The sequence below is a fragment of the Alosa sapidissima genome, chromosome 4, assembly GCF_018492685.1.
Source record: "Alosa sapidissima isolate fAloSap1 chromosome 4, fAloSap1.pri, whole genome shotgun sequence".
NCBI lineage: Eukaryota > Metazoa > Chordata > Actinopteri > Clupeiformes > Clupeidae > Alosa > Alosa sapidissima.
This window is the reverse complement of record NC_055960.1, coordinates 30,867,079-30,886,070: the sequence shown is the minus strand read 5'-3', so window position 1 is coordinate 30,886,070 and position 18,992 is coordinate 30,867,079. Positions and strand designations below refer to the sequence as shown.

Below are 18,992 nucleotides of genomic sequence, written 5' to 3'. Positions count from 1 at the left end.
TCTAAAACCGCAGTGCACACTGCATTCCTGTAGCACTGACTCTTAACACGCAGCACTAACTATACACCCGCAGCACTGACTCTAAACACACAGTACTGACTGTAAACACGAAGCACTTGCTCTAAACACGCAGCACTGACTCAAAACATGCAGCACTCACTACACTCCTGCAGCACTGACTCTAAACACGCAGCACTGACTACACACTGTGCCCCCCTCCACCCCACCCCCTATGAGCCAAACATAGACTTTTATAGCTGGTTAGGTCTGATATCTCCCTGTTTAATGTCAGACTAAATCACTGGAAAGGTGGATTGCATTATCCGTGTTAGCCAGTCGCTTGGAAACGCTGGTGGGGGGAGGGTTTGGAATCTCTGTGGAGTAATGACATCATAAGTGCCAGACGAGGAGAACATTAAAAACTTTTATGGGGCCAAAGATGGCTCTCCCCGTTTGCGCTTTGGTGTGGTTTTTCAGGACATGTCAAACAAAGGCCCTTGATGTTAACAAGATGTTAAACAAGACGGCAAACAAGAAACCATAAAGAATGGACAGATGAAAGGATGAACCAGATGGGGGAAACTTGTTGAAAGAGAAACAGCATTTGTTTATTCCCTCCTCTGCTTCCTTCGTCTCTTGCAGGTGTCCACTTTGAAGGAACAACTGCAGCACGAAATCCGGCGCCGGCAGCCATCTTTGACCCCTTTACCTGGGGGCAGCTGAGAGAGGCTGTGCCCTGCAGGACACTGAGGATACTTCTGAGCACCAGCAGCAGGAACACTACAATACTTTAGGTTCTGACCCACTCATGGCTTTAATGACCAAAACCAGTACCAGCAACTCAGACTGGAGACAAAGTCTTCACCATTTGGAGAGCTTCTGTTAGTCGTACACATGCTGAGGATATGAACTTTTCCATGTACCGATATTCCTAAAATTGGAGCCATTGAACAATGTGTGTGTTGTATAATTATGTTGTCAAAACTTGAATTAAGATAGATAAAGTGCAACATAAATAGCAATGCACTGCACAAAGGGACCACTGGATATTAGGACATCATTTTTTCGGTGTGTTTGATAAATATAGAAAATGCCACTACTATAGAACATATTAGTAATATTATATAGTGCACTATACTAACACTGTAACAGGTCTCTTATGTTTACATCTTATCCAAATACTAATGACCGCATTCTAACATCAAATTAAATGACATTCCAGTTGGATTTTAAAGGGACTCTGTGGACTTGAAGAAGAAATTACCAATTAAACGCTAGAGTTTGATATTTTACATGTTGTGTGTCCACCTCTGTTTGTATTAGAGGAGCTTCAGTTATAGAAGCTCACATATGCCATACTTATACATGCTTATTTTTCACAATCTTCTTCCAAAGTTCCTCAACAGTAGTGGAGACAACATACATGACACAAAATTGTGGAAAAAAACCGAGAACCCATTTATTTAGTCTGAAGCAGTAGTACAGGAACAGCATGTCAGCTGCATTCACCAAGCACAACTAGACAACTAGTCATCTCTACTATCCGTACACTTCAAGTCTGATGGTTGGAGCTTGTAGCCAAGGTTGTGACATAACAGGAAGAGAAAGCACTGATCGATGGCAGATCAATAACTGGTAAGAATGCTTTATGGAGCCCCATCGGCTGGGGTTTGTGCACAGTGGCCATGATTGACTGGATGACCATTACTGGCACTCTGCTTTCTATCACAAATACAGTACAAAGTAAAAAATCGCACTAAAAACAAAACAAAGAATACATGATACAATAAAGGCAAAAACAAATCACACAGACACACAGACATAAATTCTGACATCAGACATCCTTAAACTGGTTCTGTGCATTGCAAGGACATATATGCTGCCTGTCCTAGAACCAGTGTAGTTCATTAGCACCAGTGACATTGTACAGTCATCAGTATTTGAGTACAAAGGTAAATACAAGTGTTTATATAAATGCAGATTTGTTCATAGATGTATATTCTGGAAGTCCATTTCACACAAGTACATACAATATATGTGTTTGCATATTATACATACTTAAAGTGTATAGTGGATGGGGAGGGGGGTTCGAGTAGTAGCAATACTGAAGTAAAAGGATGGTGACCACGGTGGGAGGGTCCAGGTGATTAAGCAGTATTAGGGCTGGTCTCTCTGCTGACCTGGACAATGACATGCAGCAAACAGAAAGAAACAGATGTCAGGAAGACCGCAGTATCAATGGCGTTAACTAAAGTCACTGGTGTCATCAGTAACATCAGATACAGTCGTTACAATACAATGATAAAATACGATTTGAGCAGATTTGGATTCACTGCCAAGCTGACTCATCCATGCTTGTGTCCCCACATGGGGTTAGTTTTAGTTGGTCCCATGCTGTTTTCCACTTCCCCCCCAGTGGGAATGTTAAGCCTTGTTTCCACTTCCTGCACACTAATTACAACATTTCATATTTTATGTGTTGACATGTCCAAAACCCTGGGTTTTTAAAGTGCCTTATTTGCATTTTTGAGGGATCTGGCAATGACTTTCTGGGTTTATTTGACATTCGCTAGTTTTCAATTGAGATTTTGTTGGGATTAAAGACTAGCAGATGCTAGGTCAGTAGACTGTTCATAAGGGCATCTCAGCCTGTGCTGCCACCCTGAACCTCAGCGGCTTCGTCCACTTCGCCTCTGTATCCATATGGCTTCCCACATGTAATATCCATTATTCACAACCTCACTGCCTTGTGCCTTGTAAAAAATATTTGCTTATGTTGTGTTTATTTGGTATATCAGAAACAAAATAAAAGGTTTGATGCAAAATATAAAATACATAAAATATACACATTTTATATGAAAAGTCAAAGCATTTCATAGGAAAAAGGCTCATTATATTGTCAACAGTCAAAGCATTTCATTGGAAAAAGGCTCATTATATTGTCAACTGAACTAGTTCCAAGTGTACAATAATGTAATGTAATTGTGTATGATACAAAGGGAAGACTCCTGTCCTGTGCACTAGTATTGTTCCACATTACTGCTGCCCTATTTTGAGTGGGAAATATAATCAAAAGCTCACACTGTCAGTTTGTTTTAAATGTGACATGGCGCTCACCTCACACGCTCAACAGCCTCCACAACTCTTGCCACAGCTGCCGCCCATAGAACCACAGTGGCCACTCAGCGCCGCCACGCCACACCGCGAGAACTGGTCCCGGCACAGGTCAGCTGTAGATGACATGGAGAGCAGATGAGAACAGGGAGGTTTGCATGCTCTGGTTGCTCTGGTTTCACATGCATCACCAAAGCAGCCAAATTACCTTTAAGAAGCTCTTCATGGGCGCAGACAGTCCTCACACAAATCTCCTTGTTTATTATATACACTCTACGCAGGCTGGGCACAGAAGAGAGATAAAAAAAAAAGTCTGATTAAAAAAAAAGTCACTACGATTCATGGCAGACAGGTAAAACATGTACAATTATCAAGACAATAAATCCTATTTGTGTGCAAGTTAACATCCAGTGACTTCAGACATCATGACCAACCGTGAAATAAACAAAGACTTCATGCATCCAAACAATTGGTACACTTTTTAAACCTCAAACTTTACCTCATTGAATCGGTCTATGAGTACAGACAATGTGAGACAGATATGTAGTGTTCACCTGTAGAAGCAGAGGCTGTTGAGGCATTGCTTGCATGGCTGATGGACAGAGTACAGCCTGGTGCATGGGTACTGTTCCTCACGGCAATCTGCAAGCCAGACCACCACATGGCTCACATTAACATGCACGTCATGACACACTCATCACGGGTACACGATAAATCCTACATAGATGCATGTATTTGTACTTTATTAGGCCCAACCATGAACTGAAGGTATTTCCCCTTTTCTTGTGAACCCTTCATATATTGTGATATATTGGCTAATGTATGAATTTGGTTGAAAAGAGAGTTTTTTTTTCCACTGGCAACTTTCAGAGTTGATCATTTTTTCTCTTACCCAGAGGGCCTGGTTCTGTTGGCTCAGTTGAGAAATCCGCCCCTGGAAAACATATTAAACCATAATAATCACAGAAACGAGGGAAACTCTCACAATCAGCATGGCTTCAGAGAACATGGTGAATTGGGCCTTGTGAGCAAAATGGCATAAACTTCCTCTCTTGTAAACTCAGAATTGTTGATAATAGACGAACTGCAAACAAACAAAAAGCACAACTTTTCTCCAACATACACATAAACAGGAAGTGTGAGGGCCTGGGAGCTGGAATGAGTGAGTCGTGAGGGAATCTGCAGTACAGTACACAGAAGTGACAAATGAGTGACACAGGTGGTAACGTGGACAGACGGCGAAGGACGATCCTGAGAGGGTGGTCAGAAGTGGTCATGGGGATCAGGAGAAGGAGAACAATGACTGAGACATAACAGTGAGGTCACACTTCTGAGTGAATAGAGGTGGAAATGTTTTGAGAGTCAAGAACACGAGTGGTGTAAGGAACTTAAAGTAAAGAGAAGAGGGTCACCAGAGCATGTGTGAAACCAGCTGACGGACCATAGCTAGGGCTTGCTGAGAGAGGTGAGTTGTGAACCAAAGATTCTAGAACAGAGCTCTGTTCTAGAATCTTTGCTGTGAGGAGTGGAGCAGTGACCAGAGAGGGCACAGAGAGTAGAGCCCTGTGCAGAATGGGACGAGACGTCCGTCAGATCAGACGAGTGACTCACCAGACTGTCCAACCCCAACAGCAGGCTGCAGGAGAATCTGTTGCTGAGGAGAGGCATCCAAATCTGGGTTATCCCCTGAAGGTGCACCAGAATGGAAACATTGAGCCAGGGATGTACAGGGATAGGAAGAAATTACACATTTTTTCATTAGACCTGTATTAGTGTTATAGTCAACTAAAAGATGCCGTTCTGTTTTAGTGCAACAGCTGTTCTGAGGAACCTTCAAATCACCAGAGAGGCAACGCTGACATTTAGAGAAACTACAGTATATAGAGCATAAACACCCTCATTCAATACCATACATATAGAGCATAAACACCCTCATTCAATACCATACATATAGAGCATAAACACCCTCATTCAATACCATACATATAGAGCATAAACACCCTCATTCAATACCATACATATAGAGCATAAACACCCTCATTCAATACCATACATATAGAGCATAAACACCCTCATTCAATACCATACATATAGAGCATAAACACCCTCATTCAATACCATACATATAGAGCATAAACACCCTCATTCAATACCATACATATAGAGCATAAACACCCTCATTCAATACCATACATATAGAGCATAAACACCCTCATTCAATACCATACATATAGAGCATAAACACCCTCATTCAATACCATACATATAGAGCATAAACACCCTCATTCAATACCATACATATAGAGCATAAACACCCTCATTCAATACCATACATATAGAGCATAAACACCCTCATTCAATACCATACATATAGAGCATAAACACCCTCATTCAATACCATACATATAGAGCATAAACACCCTCATTCAATACCATACATATAGAGCATAAACACCCTCATTCAATACATGCAACATGAATCATAAAGAGAGAGATGAACGTACCATAGTTGTAGTCGTCGTCTGTCATGAACACATAGTCCTGAGTGTTTTGCGCTTGGACGAACTGAGCAACTACAAGGACTAGTGAGATAAAGGAAAACAAGGATCTGACAAAACTCCACAGACACACAGGGATATCTACAATACAAATGAGGGCCTGTAAATGCCAGGAAAGGTTGTCCGCGTGTGTGTGTGTGTGTGTGTGTGTGTGTGTGTGCTTTTTCAGCACCCACCATGACTCACCAGGTATGGCGAGCAGAAGGAGGCAGTTAACTTTCATGGTTGCTCACAATGAAGAGGTAGCTAGACTGTGTACAACAGAGAAAGAGCGAAAGCACCAAAGAGAGAGAGAGAGAGAGAGAGAGAGAGAGAGAGAGAGAGAGAGAGAGAGTTCAATTCTAATTTTCCAAGAGCTGTGATATTTTAATTAGTGGTGTAATTCAGACGACCCAAAACTGTGACCACTAATGATGACAGTAAATCTGCCTCTCTCTTTTCCTCTAAACTCCACCACTCCCTCCCCCTCTCAGCCTCTCCTCTCCTCTCCTCTCCCCTCCTCTCCCCTCCTCTCCTCTCCTCTCCTCTCCTCTCCTCTCCTCTCCCCTCCTCTCCTCTCCTCTCCTCTCCTCCCTCCGCTCCAATTCCCTTCTTCTCTGCCCTCCACTGGCCCCAGAGAGTCAGGGGAAAATCCTGACAGCAAGAATGTGGCACGTCTGTCGTTTTTTAACAATCCCTCTGTTTTCCTCCTCTTCTCCAGTCCACTGTGAAGCGCTCTGCCACTCCACTCCACTCCACAGCAGACAGAGCAGGGGCTGCATTCCGAGACTAGAACCAACACTGCTCGCCCCCTCCCCCTTCGTCCTTTTTCTCAGCAGAATTCTCTCTGTAAGTCGTGCTCACTCACACACACACACGCACATGCACACACTCACACACGCTCACACACACAGACACACACATACACATGCGCATTGCACACACACACATGCACGTACGCATGCCCATACACACGCTCACACACACAGGGACACACACATGCACAAGCTCACACACACAGAGACAGAGACACAGACACACACACTCTCTCACACGCGCGCGCACACACACACATGTGCGCGCGCACACACGCGCGCGCACACACACACACACACACACACACACACACACACACACACACACACACACACACACACACACACACACACACACACACACACAGTCCCCAGCTCCTCTCACTTTCCCTTGTGCTGTCATTTACAGTTGATCTCCCTTTCTCTCTCTCCTCTTCCCCCTCTTCCTCTCTCACACATCACACATTTCTCAGAATCCCCCCTCCCCACTCCAGTTTCTGCTCTCAGTGCAGCGGTGGTCAGGTTGAGTGAGTACAGTACTCCGGCGTGCCAGAGAGGAAACAATGGATGGCAGAGGGAAAAGAAAAAGGAGAGAGAGAGATTCATCCCCCAGCTGTCCTCCTCCTCTGGCCTCCCAACAGCTTATCCACAGCCGCAATGCATTTGGATGTCATAAAACTACAGTACGGCAAAATGATTCTGCCTAATCAAGTCCCAAATGATGTGTGTGCAGCCAGGAGACCTAGATGAGAGGGAGACCTGTATTGGGGAGCGACTGGGACAGTGTGGATTTATGGCATTGAGCAGCATGATGTCTGCATGTGCTTGTGTGTCACCAGGATTATAAGTATGTGTGAGTGAGCTTAGACATTCCTCTAGTGCATCACAGTGGCTATCGGAAACCATATGTTTTCACAGCACACATCTGGGAACTATTAACCCCCCTTCTCTCTCTCTCTCTCGCTCTCTCTCTCCCTCTCTCTCTCTCTCCCTCTAACCCTCCAAACCCCCATTCTGTGTCTGCCTCAGACTTCCTTGACCCCTCCCCCAGAGCTTGCCTGGGGACCTGGGCACTCAGCCACCATGAAAGTGGAGAACCCCAGTTCTCTCTTCCCTTGCAGAACCCTTTCTCTCTTCCTCCAATCACACTGGAGCCTTCTGGCGAGAGCAAAGTTGAACTGAAAATAATCATATGTGAACTCCCAGTCTCTTCATCTTGTGCCTCACAATGGCTCTCCCTCAGCCTCTAATAATTTCACCCTAGCTCCAATCATTCCATGCCCCCATCCCCCTTCCAACCTCAACCTTCTGAAGCCCCTACATGTATTTATGTTGGCCACCTCTTTCCATTGTAGCCTATTGTCATTGCCCCCCGGCTCTAATCCCACCCCCTGAAGTGTAACAACAGCCCCCTCTCCATCCTGTAGGGGTGAAAAACACACACAGAACCTCACATCAACTCTAAAACGCAGCGATGACCTCTAATAAAAGACTGGCGCTGATATATAACATAAAACGACAGTTTAAACGAGCGAGATGTTGGATACTCGTCTGCTGGATAGAATAGTACATTTTCCCGAATTAACATTTAGCCTGCACTTTCTCTCCAGGTAAGACTCATTGGGAACTGACGCTAGAGCAAGACAGACCGCGAAAAGTGCATTATTGTCAACATGTTGAATAATATGCAACCACCTTGCACTGAATGCATGCAGTACCCTAGCCTACTACATTATCAGTGACAACATAATATACAATGTATGTTTTTTTAATTGTATTTCCAAACATAAAATCTCATTTGACGCTTCAATGCAAAGATTTTACCTTCGCTGTAATGCATGCATTAACTTCTAAAGTCCTTACCTCTAGTTAACTCTGAAGCGGTCCTCAACTCCGCACTGATCTGATGCACCGTCTGACCGAGCGCCACATCCTACTGCCCCACCTACAGGCTCCCCCTCCCGCCCAAAGGCAACAGGGCCTAACGCCAATCAAACACACAGCTCAATATCACTCTCTAACAAGAATCAGACGGAAGCATGCCATTAAACAAAACATGAATATATAATATCAACTGCTACTTTGCGAAGCTCTATTTCCTCGCAGATGTCACTATGTTCGATCCACTGCAAATACGTATTTAGCTGATTTTTTAAAAACTTTATATCAGTTATCTGGGATAGATATGTGCGCCACTACAAAGGTTCGTCACGCAATTCCTCGTCCCATATGGTGTTTCTGCGTGCAAGATCACCTACTGTGAACCATTTGTTAAGTCCATAGGGGTCGAGTCTGTCGTCTACCCCATGAAGGTTCACGAGCAATGGAAACTTGTGCCTTTGATTTCATTTGGGCCACATGCCCCATTGACCGGTACATCGCAGTGCCTGTCGATAATCATGTGCAAACACTAAAGCTTTTCTAAAACCAAAACTTTAAAAATCGTTTGGCCTACTTGATAACTGCACTAGACCTATTTCCCATATGAAACCTGTTTATAATGTGCATTTTCAAATGACATATTTTATCACTACACCTCGCCGTCTTGTCAGATGAATATAGATTGCAGGCAAGGTAATGAGCAAAGCTGTGGAACGGTCACTCCGTGTTTTGGTTTTAAGGTCTGAAATGACAGAAACTGTCCGTCTCTCAACTTCATAGTGAAGAGCCTTTCCCAACTACAAGGCAAGCAGTTGCAGTTTACCAGCCCAGACACTCGGTTGAAGGTCGGGAGGCGTTGGAGGGAACTCTAGCGGTGTATTGCGAACATTGCAGTTTTGCACAACAGATACTCAGGATGACAGAGGTCCTTTGATAAATATGAACTTTATTTACTGAAAATATGGAGTATCGGATATGAAGATTGATCAAAACTATTGTCCGCCGTTCAACACCCAGTGTATTTATGGTCATAAATTACTGATCATTTAACAAAAATATAATTACAACATCAGATATATAATCTCTGCATAAGCAGCTGAAATAGCTCCAGAGATTTGAAAGGTTACTATTAATTACACAAAAACCAAGTCTTCTGTTTAGGTGGAAGAACATGAAATCCGGTGGAATCTGTATATGGTTAACCATGTCACACTCTGAACAGACTCCTGCACACTCCCATTCCAACAGATTTACAACAGGCTGGACAAACTAGGATTGCAGAATACTACTTTAGCCTGTCATAGCTTTTTTATTAGGCACTCACACACATTTGTCTCACTCTTTCCCGTGTTCATTATTTCTCTCTCTCACACACACATACATCCACACACACACACACATCCACACACACAAAGAGCCATCCGATTACTCTTAGCTGTAGGGTCACTTGCGTTGGAGTGTATCTCTGAGAGGGCTGTGTAGTGAGCGGTCTGTAAGGGTCTCGCCGAGGCTCGTGATAACTGTACATTATGGGAGGGGACGGTTGTGAGGGTACAGGCGTGCCAAAGAAAGTCTTCATGCAGTGGCTGTCTTCTTCTCCTTGTACGTGGCCATCATTTTCTTGATCTCTGCGATGGCTTTCCCTGGGTTCAGGCCCTGGGACAAAGCAAAGGGTAGCGAGTACAATTTATTACAGGCAATCGAAACCTGTGAACAGGGTTTTCATTTTGAAGTAGATGACATCAGATTAATAATAAAACAGCTGTAAAAACAAAATCAACAAGGAACAAAAAAATCATAACAATTTGAAGTAATGTTGTAAGTAAGTTGGGCTAAGCCATTAGGACATTTTTCCAATATGGTCAAATAAATAGCCCGAAGCAATAGGGTTGGGCCAGTCTAATAATTGTAGAGGGACATGTTAGTGTGCTGGGTCTGTGTGTGAGTGGCCTGATGTAGGTATGCGTACCTTGGGGCAGGTCTTAGTGCAGTTCATGATGGTGTGACAGCGGTACAAAGAGAATGGGTCCTGCAGTTTCGCCAGACGCTCCTCTGTGAACTCATCTCGAGAGTCGATCATCCAGCGGTACGCCTGATCAACACAAAGGGAAAGGTCACACAGCCTGCCCTTTGGACCGTCTGCATCTGTGCTGTTCATACACTTACACACACACACACATACACACACGTGCACGCACGCACGCATACACACACACGCATACACACACGTGCACGCACGCACGCACGCACGCACGCACAAGCAGACACACACAGACACACGCACACACACACGCAGACACACGTGAGAAGGACAGGCACCTGCATAAGAACAGCGGGTCCCAGGTATTTGTCTCCATTCCACCAGTAGCTGGGACAACTGGTGCTGCAGCATGCGCACAGGATACACTCATACAGCCCATCCTACAGAGGCACACACAAACACGTGGAACATTGCATGAAAAAAACATCTGTGAAGGACAACACACAACAATGCAATCTAGATCCAGAATGGCGGTTATGTCTACCAGTTTCTGCCGATCCTCCACTGTCTGCAGATACTGCTCCTTGCCCTCCCGGGACTCGTCCTTCTTCTTCAGGTAGGGCTCGATGGACTTGTACTGGGCATAGAAGTTGCTCATATCCTGAACACAGATGCAGGACTCAGGGGAATGTTCTTGGAACGCACAGCAACATCACATCACTACTTCATCAGTGCTTTAACTCTTTAACACACTTCTTGATACTCACAGGAACCAAGTCTTTGACGACATACATATGAGGTAGTGGGTAGATCTTGGTGGCTTTGCTGGTGTTTGTGTCGATCTTGTTTAGGCAGGCAAGGGTGTTGCCTCCGTTGATGTTCATCGCACACGAGCCACAAATACCTGCGAGGGGGGTCAGACAGTGCAGTGAGTGAGTGACAGGACCATGGGGATTCACAGGGAGGCTTGCTCAGGGAAACCGAAACAGAGCAGGGGGTTTCTGTGAAACACTAATAATTAGACAAACAGTCTGTGGTGCCGCAAGTTAGTAACACACAGGAAGAGCCGTTCCTGGAAGAAAAAAACTAAATCCAAGCTTGCCATAACATCTGGCCTCGTCTAGAAAGCAGCTGCTTGTTCTCCAGCAGCCATGTTGTTTGAGCAGTGATGACTCATAGTTCATGCTTTCCGCCTTTCCCTTCCCCTGTCTACCTCTGGGCATCTACAGCCTCCGGCCAGGACGCTCTTAAACCCTTCAGGGTTTTTTTGGCTTCTTTACCGTATTTTACCTACTGTATGATGTGGCAACTTGTGAAACCAGCTTCTCTGCCACCTCCATAAGGCGAGGATCACATTAGCCAGCGGCAAACGTAATGCAACGCTCCGACCATAATACGTTTTGTCTCGTTCCTAAGCAACACAAACGGTTTGTCAATTGAATATCCTCACGCTGCGCTTCGAAAGCTCAGCTTGCTCAACGTTAGCGTTACGCCAGCGTTGCCACCGCTCCGCTGCTGAACCATAGAGAACAATAGGAAACCTAACGCTTGCCGCTGGCTAATGTGATCCCCGCCTAAGAAGCAGCAGATGACTGGATGTACAATATGTCACGCACAATATATACAAGCACTATCCCAGACTACTCCATTTCTCCACACGACTCTGCTGCTCTGCTCGTCGCCTCACCCTCTCTGCAGGACCGCCTGAAGGTCAGCGTGGGGTCCATCTCGTTCTTGATCTTAATCAGGGCGTCCAGCACCATTGGGCCACATCTGTGAAACAAGAGCAAGACAAAGAAATGACTCTTTTCCCATGTTACACGCTGTGTTACAAACTTGGTCTGTCCCTGATGAGCTCCCCTGCCTTGACAAGAGTGTGGAAAGCTTTTATATCAAGCTTTACAATGGACTCCCTCCAGTGGACACATGGGTTTCATTTCAATATCAAGGTTTTATTACTGATAATCATGATTTAGTCCTTAGAAGGAACACGCCAACTTTTTGGGGAATTAGCTTCTTTGTCGTCTACCCCCACCCCCTAGAAGACGACTGGCTAAATCGTGATTAAATCCGTTAGCATCATAACCATGTCACCTACCACCACAAATAGAATTAAATTCTGTGGGAAACACTGAAGCTCATTTCCCAAAAAGCTGTCATGTTTCTTTAACCGTCCCTGAAGATAGATGAGACCTATGGAAGCACATCTCCCACTCCAGCTCTGCTCTTACAGCACATAGACTGTAAGTTCTATATATACAGTCTTTGTTACAGCATATTTACCCTGCCAATTCACATGATATCCAGAAGAGGAAGATATGGCATTGAGCGCAGTTCCTAGTGCAGTTGAGCAACAGCAGCTACACACACTGAGACAGCTGAAGTATCCGGCCTTCCCTGACCTCTTGTTGACCAGCAGCTAGGGTTACATGTGCAACACCCACGAGCCATTTTGCGACAGGCGCAGCCAGGGTTTTTGCTTTCAGAGTCTTGGCAGTATACGGGGAAGACTGGTAGTGCGAAGTCAGGTCAGATGGCCTAATTACAAATGTGTGTGCCCAGTGACATGGCATCGATCTCTTTAAACCTCTCCCCTGATCCCTCTGACATCACCCACGGGAACATCCTCTTCCCCTGGCCAGTTTAAGCTGTCCTCTACCTTAACATGTAGGAGTTTGACCATTTGTCCTTGTTTCACACTAAAAAGATCAGTGACTGGGAATTTCTGACACTACCATGCTTTTGAGCCATGTCACAAACAAAATGCCTCACTTTCCCCCAGTCTTCCAAAACATAAGCATTGGATTGGTAAACAGGGCCTGACCTATCAAAGCCACAATATTAGGTAGAGCTGGCGATAAGTAATGCCTGAAGGCTCTCCCATCTCAAGCTATTTTGCATTCTCAATCTGAATTCACATTTATTTCTCCCACAGAACAGTCCATATTTTGTTCATTTTTAGGTGTGAAATAGAGTTTGACTGCAAAACACTCGGAGCCCCCTGACATACTGACAATGCCTTTATCAGACTCTCTATAGCAGCTCTGAGGTGCTGCACTGTGCAGATCTGAGCCACACTCAGCAGTGCCATTCCGGGGTGCACTCACTGGTTCAGGTCAATCTCATAGGTCTGCATGCGGGGCTTGTCTCCGACCGTATCAGGGTCCCAGCGGTACACCTGGAACTTCTTGATCCTGGGCTGGGCTGCAGGGGCTGCAGCGGTCTGGGCATAACGCACCGCCTTGTCCACGGAAAGGAGGAGAAGAGACAAGACGAGCAATGTTAATACCCAGATGGGGTTGGGGAAGAAATACTAACAGAGGTGTAATTCTGATTATATGTAAGGGATAATGACCAACGAGGTGTCCATTATCAGAAATAAATGGACCATGTCGTCCATTTATTTCTGATAATGGACGCACCGAAGAGCATTATCCCGTTTATACCATGGTCACTTACGAAGTAAATAAATATGAAAACAATTATTAATACTAAATGAGTTTTAGAGCTAAAATCGTTAGTTTTTTTCAGCTGTTTTGTTAATTCCATTGTTTGCGAAGCCTGACTCCAGGCTCAACTGTCGTTCTACTATTATTGTTATAGTTACCTTTCATAAGCATTGATATGGAACGGCAAATTTTTTTTACCAGATCTACTTCATAGGTGTACTGGCTATATCACTTTTATCAGACTCTCTATAAACGACACCCTTAAACGACACCCTTTACAACCTAGACAATGGTAAAACATTTTTTAAACGACACCCTTTTCAACCTAGAACATGGTATAAAAGCCAATAAACTACACAGCTAATCCACAAAATGTTATGTTCTACCTATCTGACAATATACCTCCGAAAACACCAAATGCACGGTATTTTTGAGGGCTTTCAAAACAGATGTCACCTGTCTTAAGGCTAACAATAGAACCCTTTTAAACAGGACAGAAATGAATGATGACATTCATTTTAATGGAGTCAAGATCTCCACGTCAAATTGTACATGCCTTCCTATTTTTTACAGTCTAAGATGCCTTCACAAGCGCTCCCTCTACAGACGAGAATATTGTAACTGCACGGTTACATCACATCCCTCCACAAAAGTTACTTAACCTGCGCTGAGGGGAAAACAACGTTTCCTAAACGACAATACTAAACTAACCTAACCGATAAATAGTCATTAAAATCTTCATACATATATAACTATTCTTACTCCTTACTATACCGTGACATATCTATCCAAAAAACGACGTCAACACATAAGGAACTAGCCTAACATAAAGGAGGGATAGACGACAAACTATCGAATAACACTACTAAAAGAATCTGTATGCCATCAGACATTGTGGTTTGCATGAACTTTGCGTCTTCCAAATCAATAATATGTGAGCGTCCATTCTTAATTTCGTTTGATACCAATGTTTGAGTGTGTGTTAACCTAACGTTACCCAAGCTAAATGCTATGGTGTGAACAAATGTTAGCCAGTTGATATGTTACCGCAGACATATCATGTCATAATATACACTGATGTTGACAACGTAGACCACTCCAAATCCATGATCTCATGTGAAACAACTGGCAACAAAAGTTGCTTGGCTAACGTTGAATCCAAACGTTAACGAACACTCATTCGGCTCAAATTGAGCATAAAATTAACTGAAACAAACACTGCTTATTAGCCTTCTACGAATTAAGTCCGCATTGAAAATCAATTCTTCTGTCAAGAACCTGAAGCTTCAAAACATGCTGACCTATGTAAGATGTAACCCTTGACAGTAACCTCTGATCCTAACTCACTCGACTTGATATACCAAACTGTCATCATTAGCATGCGCTAGTAAAGTATGCTACCGGTTAACCAGACAGACTCTGTCACGTAAAGGCAAGATGCGTCGTTATCCTAGCTTAGCTGGACAACAAGCTACCTAGCGATAGCTAGTGTTAGCTAATGTTACCTGCATGGTTCTTTCACTTACAAAACATCCCCACTCCACGCCACATTACTACACAAAGCATATCGGCCTTACCACGACTCCAGCGCAGGAGCGAAGTGCCATGCCACCGCAACGATTCAAGGAGAAACACACGACCGACATCTTGGGCTGTGGGGAGGCTGACCTTACAGTGGACTTCAGTGCCTGACTCTGCTGCGATCCCACAATCCACCGGGCCAACTCAACCCCGGTAGCGCCCCTTTACGTAATGCAGAGGCATGTTCAAGAACGTCAGAACATATTTGCAACAACAGCAATAATAATAATAATAATAATAATAAAATAATAATAAAATAATAATAATAATAATAATAATAATAACATCAATAATTTGAAATACCAATAAAGACGAGAGAGATCAAAAATAGCAACAATCCTACATACAACCTGCTTTTGCACACATAACCAACATATCTGCTATAAATTCAGCCTGTGAAAATATTTGGTAAATTGTAATTATTTAGATTTGTTAATACTAGTTGTTCACTTTTGGAAAAGCCAAAGTAGGCTACACTGGTTGCACTGGTTACATAAGTGGTTACACTAAATAAGCCTAAGTGAATCGTGCCAGCGGACTTTGTAGATCATTAGTGTCTGGTAAGCCACTGTACCAGTGCTACTGCTTCATCAATCAGAGCAAGAAACTAAGAGAGAAGTGCAGAAAAGAGAAAAGAAGAGCTGGTAAGATTATTAAGCATATCCTAAACTAGATGAACACTTATTGGCCTCACATAGCATTTAAATATCAACGATACTTCCATGAGTAAGATCAGACCCAGTCGACGAATCTAATTTTAGAATAGAAAGAAAGTCGATTCCGTAAATTTAATTTAAATTATGACAGCCATGATGGGACATTACATTTACAGAGAAACTATTGTGCGCAGCTCAGGCTGATATGGAACGTCCCCCGTGCATGTCACATAGTTACGAATCACGTTGTACAGAGGGGAAAACATCCCATGCAACGAGGATTAAGGTCATAGCAAAGCGCGTCGGACATTACACTTAAACGTTCAGTTTATTTACATCGTAGGTCGCATAATGGTATTTTTGACCTTTCCTTGTTTAATTAGGAACCGTGGTCCTGACAGATATTGGAAAGTACAAGAGCTTTTGAAGAATGCACGGGTAAGGTTTTACTCATGCTGCTAAGTATTAGCATAGCACAGTGATTGTGACTGCGTCGTAAACGTTACAAAAGACTTGACCCCCGGGATCTGTGTCGATTACCAGGAACGGTGTAGTTTATTGTTAGATTGAAGCAACTGTGACCATCACAGTTCAGTATGTAAAACATTGTCCATCATCGTTGACAAGTGTCATTTGTGATATGCGGTTAACGTTAGCTAACAACGATGGCATGGCGATTGACGTTAGTAGAAAGTAGGAGAGATAACTTTCATGTCTTTCTTGTCAGATGCTAGGAGCGCATCATGCAAATGTTAGGCTGTGGATTTATGTGCAAATCAATTAATTCAGGCTAAGCTACTGGGTTCCCTGCTAGGGTGCGTCTAGATTTCTAGACTAGGTTCCCTGTGTAATTTCGAAAAACGCACAGTGAGCTTGATGTCCAACTGTCCTCCACAACCTTTAGTGGATGATGTCCGTCATGACGTGCTGGAAATACCAACGCTGACACATCCCAGTATCCTACTGTGTGCACGCAAATCTGTCAATTAATCCTGCTATTTGTAGTCAATCCTACCAGTTGAGTGTCAGTGGTTGATCCTAACACATTGGTGCTTGTGGCATTTCTTGATCACCGAAACAACCCGTGGCACTGTGAAGCACTTAAAATTCAGGTGTGTTCAAATTTCGGTTGTCTTTGTGGCTAGATATGGTTGGTCAACGTTAGTGTTTGCAGAGTGATCAGGGTACCCTATTCCAGTTGGATCAGTGAATGGCAAAGGTTTGCCATTAGCAAGAGAAATCAACTTGTATGCCTTACATGGTAGAGTTTGTAAATAATTTAAATAGTTGATGCAACATTGTCTGTTGATAACTGACAACTTGTCTTTTTATTCCAGCATTTTAGAGGCAGAAAGAATAGATGTTACAGCTTGGCAGTACGCGCTGTAAGAAGGGCCTTTGTTTATGCCACTAAAGGCCGACAGCTGAAGAGGCGCACCATGCGGACGGTATGTAAAGATCCTAAAGCAACCTGATTTTAAACACGCTTTACAAAATGCTTTTCTGTTCAGCTGTGTGGACTAGAGTAGCTTATTCTATAAAAGACAAGGCAATGTGGGTTAATGAGGATGATTCTTGCAGTAATTCTTATTACCTAGTAACATGTCTATCCCTCAAAAAGCAACTTAATAACTGTATGTCAGTGGAATGAAAAGAGATTTTCATGTAAACAAAAAAAAAAACCCTTCTAAATCCCAGACACCTTAGATGCTTTGTTATCTCAAAGGTACCCTTAAAGTTCTCTAACATATCAAGTGTATATTTGTTGGGTCTTGGTGCTCACTATGGATTATGTTTACAGCTGTGGATCTCGCGAATTGCAGCAGCTACACGTGAACTTGGCTTGAAGTATCCAGTCCTTGTAGACAACCTGGTGAAGGTTAGTAAACATGCACTGATAATACACACACAGTATAACAAACAATTAATAATTTGTACTAAATTCAATTTGGTTGGTGGCATTGTGAATTCTCCTAGCTTTAGTACAGTTCATAAAGGTGGGGTCGCTGGTCTTAATGAATCAATTACTCACATGTAACCCTGGATTATCTCTTTACAGAGTAGTGTTCAGTTGAACAGGAAGGTTCTGAGCGACTTAGCGATTAACGAGCCCCGGACATTCCAGTCACTTGCCAAGCTGGCACAGGCCCGGCAGCAGGAGGGTTTCCGTGCAGCCCTGGGGAGTGGCTCAGAACCTCCTGGCGTCCTGTCCCGCGTCGTCCTCCTCCAGTGATGCCCCCCCCCCCCCCCCCCCCCCCTTCACCTCATGCAGCATCCCCAGCACACCGATGCAACACATCGCTGACTCCGCTGATCCTGAAGCTAGGTGTCACCTAGTCACACACACACACAGATTCCTACTCGCAGGTTCAGGTGAGCCTCTGCCTCCAAGTAGAACTGTCTCTCTCTCCTAGACCTTACAGAGGAGCTGATGAGATTGACCTTCTGTGAAGTCTTTCTTCTGGAAAGAAAATATTTATGGAATTTGTTTTTGTATGAGACAGGAGTTTTTATAAAAGAGAATGTTTACCTCTTGACTCCTTTGTGTAATGCCTTGTTTTGTGTATATATGTGCAATTGCTGTATTGTATCCTGTTCATAAAAGTGAATAAAACCTTTGTTATCCTTAGGAGTTTAAATCTTTTATTTGTCTGTGTGTTGGGGCCAGAAAAGTGTCTTTAAAATGAAAAAAGGAGAAAAGAGCATTGGCATTTAGATACTTTTACTGGGAAAAGAAGGTTTGGGCAGAGTTATATTTATATGTTATAGGCTTTAAAATGTATCAGATTACATTTTATGGCCCCCTCCCCTCCACAATACAGTAGATGGTGACAGAAGGTTTAAACTGAAAATCACTGTCTCTGGAGAAAGACGTGACGTCAGCGTGACTTGGCGAAACACATTTCCTCAAAGTTGTTGTGGTTTATGTTTACAAAAAGCAGGATTAGACATGAGCAGAGTTCTTACTGTAAACCGAA

At 43.6% G+C, this 18,992-nt stretch overlaps 4 protein-coding genes across 7 annotated transcripts in view; 2 read left to right on the top strand and 2 right to left on the bottom strand.

Moving 5' to 3' along the window:
• Positions 1-1,292, top strand: part of LOC121706936 (rootletin-like) — a 32,735-nt gene extending 31,443 nt beyond the window's left edge. For both annotated transcript variants that reach the window (XM_042089088.1, XM_042089087.1), the window contains one exon: positions 643-1,292. In XM_042089088.1, the coding sequence (XP_041945022.1) occupies positions 643-723 (81 nt within the window). In that variant the 3' untranslated portion in view covers positions 724-1,292. The remainder of the gene's footprint in view (positions 1-642) is intronic.
• Positions 1,293-1,434: 142 nt separating this feature from the next.
• mfap2 (microfibril associated protein 2) lies at positions 1,435-8,431 on the bottom strand. Of its 2 annotated transcripts, none has more exons than XM_042089645.1 (9): positions 8,330-8,431; positions 5,859-5,923; positions 5,619-5,696; positions 4,726-4,800; positions 4,007-4,048; positions 3,669-3,756; positions 3,323-3,396; positions 3,112-3,230; positions 1,435-2,172 (listed from the first exon to the last, which is right to left on the bottom strand). In XM_042089645.1, exons 2-8 carry the CDS (start codon positions 5,893-5,895, stop codon positions 3,127-3,129), a joined length of 498 nt encoding a protein of 165 aa, XP_041945579.1. In that variant the 5' UTR covers positions 5,896-5,923; positions 8,330-8,431; the 3' UTR covers positions 1,435-2,172; positions 3,112-3,126. The 2 variants fall into 2 exon arrangements, with proteins under 2 accessions (XP_041945579.1, XP_041945578.1); XM_042089644.1 differs by having other exon boundaries at positions 1,435-2,180; positions 3,118-3,230; positions 8,330-8,430.
• An 842-nt stretch (positions 8,432-9,273) lies between these two features.
• sdhb (succinate dehydrogenase complex, subunit B, iron sulfur (Ip)) lies at positions 9,274-15,510 on the bottom strand. Its single transcript, XM_042089643.1, has 8 exons — positions 15,355-15,510; positions 13,436-13,569; positions 12,016-12,101; positions 11,096-11,232; positions 10,873-10,989; positions 10,667-10,768; positions 10,317-10,439; positions 9,274-10,003 (listed from the first exon to the last, which is right to left on the bottom strand). The coding sequence occupies exons 1-8, from the start codon at positions 15,421-15,423 to the stop codon at positions 9,923-9,925; spliced, it is 849 nt and encodes a 282-aa protein (XP_041945577.1). The 5' UTR covers positions 15,424-15,510; the 3' UTR covers positions 9,274-9,922.
• A 738-nt stretch (positions 15,511-16,248) lies between these two features.
• Positions 16,249-18,643, top strand: mrpl20 (mitochondrial ribosomal protein L20). 2 transcript variants are annotated; one of them, XM_042089646.1, is made up of 4 exons: positions 16,249-16,452; positions 17,352-17,462; positions 17,816-17,893; positions 18,074-18,643. In XM_042089646.1, the coding sequence occupies exons 1-4, from the start codon at positions 16,366-16,368 to the stop codon at positions 18,245-18,247; spliced, it is 450 nt and encodes a 149-aa protein (XP_041945580.1). In that variant the 5' UTR covers positions 16,249-16,365; the 3' UTR covers positions 18,248-18,643. The 2 variants fall into 2 exon arrangements, with proteins under 2 accessions (XP_041945580.1, XP_041945581.1); XM_042089647.1 differs by lacking the exon at positions 16,249-16,452 and adding an exon at positions 16,524-17,126.
• Positions 18,644-18,992: the final 349 nt, after the last annotated feature.

Excerpts from the sequence above, each read along its gene's own strand:
- mfap2 (XM_042089645.1), bottom strand. The coding sequence starts at position 5,895 with ATGAAAGTTAACTGCCTCCTTCTGCTCGCCATACCTG. Across the intron at positions 4,801-5,618 it reads AGACGACGACTACAACTATG|GGGATAACCCAGATTTGGAT; the intron begins GTACGTTCATCT and ends GTGCACCTTCAG. Across the intron at positions 3,231-3,322 it reads CCATGAAGAGCTTCTTAAAG|CTGACCTGTGCCGGGACCAG; the intron begins GTAATTTGGCTG and ends TGTCATCTACAG.
- sdhb (XM_042089643.1), bottom strand. The coding sequence starts at position 15,423 with ATGTCGGTCGTGTGTTTCTCCTTGAATCGTTGCGGTGGCATGGCACTT. Across the intron at positions 11,233-12,015 it reads CAGGCGGTCCTGCAGAGAGG|GTATTTGTGGCTCGTGTGCG; the intron begins GTGAGGCGACGA and ends CCCCCCTCGCAG. Across the intron at positions 10,440-10,666 it reads GACCCGCTGTTCTTATGCAG|GCGTACCGCTGGATGATCGA; the intron begins GTGCCTGTCCTT and ends TGTGTTGATCAG.
- mrpl20 (XM_042089646.1), top strand. The coding sequence starts at position 16,366 with ATGGTATTTTTGACCTTTCCTTGTTTAATTAGGAACCGTGGTCCTGAC. Across the intron at positions 17,463-17,815 it reads AGAGGCGCACCATGCGGACG|CTGTGGATCTCGCGAATTGC; the intron begins GTATGTAAAGAT and ends TTATGTTTACAG. Across the intron at positions 17,894-18,073 it reads TTGTAGACAACCTGGTGAAG|AGTAGTGTTCAGTTGAACAG; the intron begins GTTAGTAAACAT and ends ATCTCTTTACAG.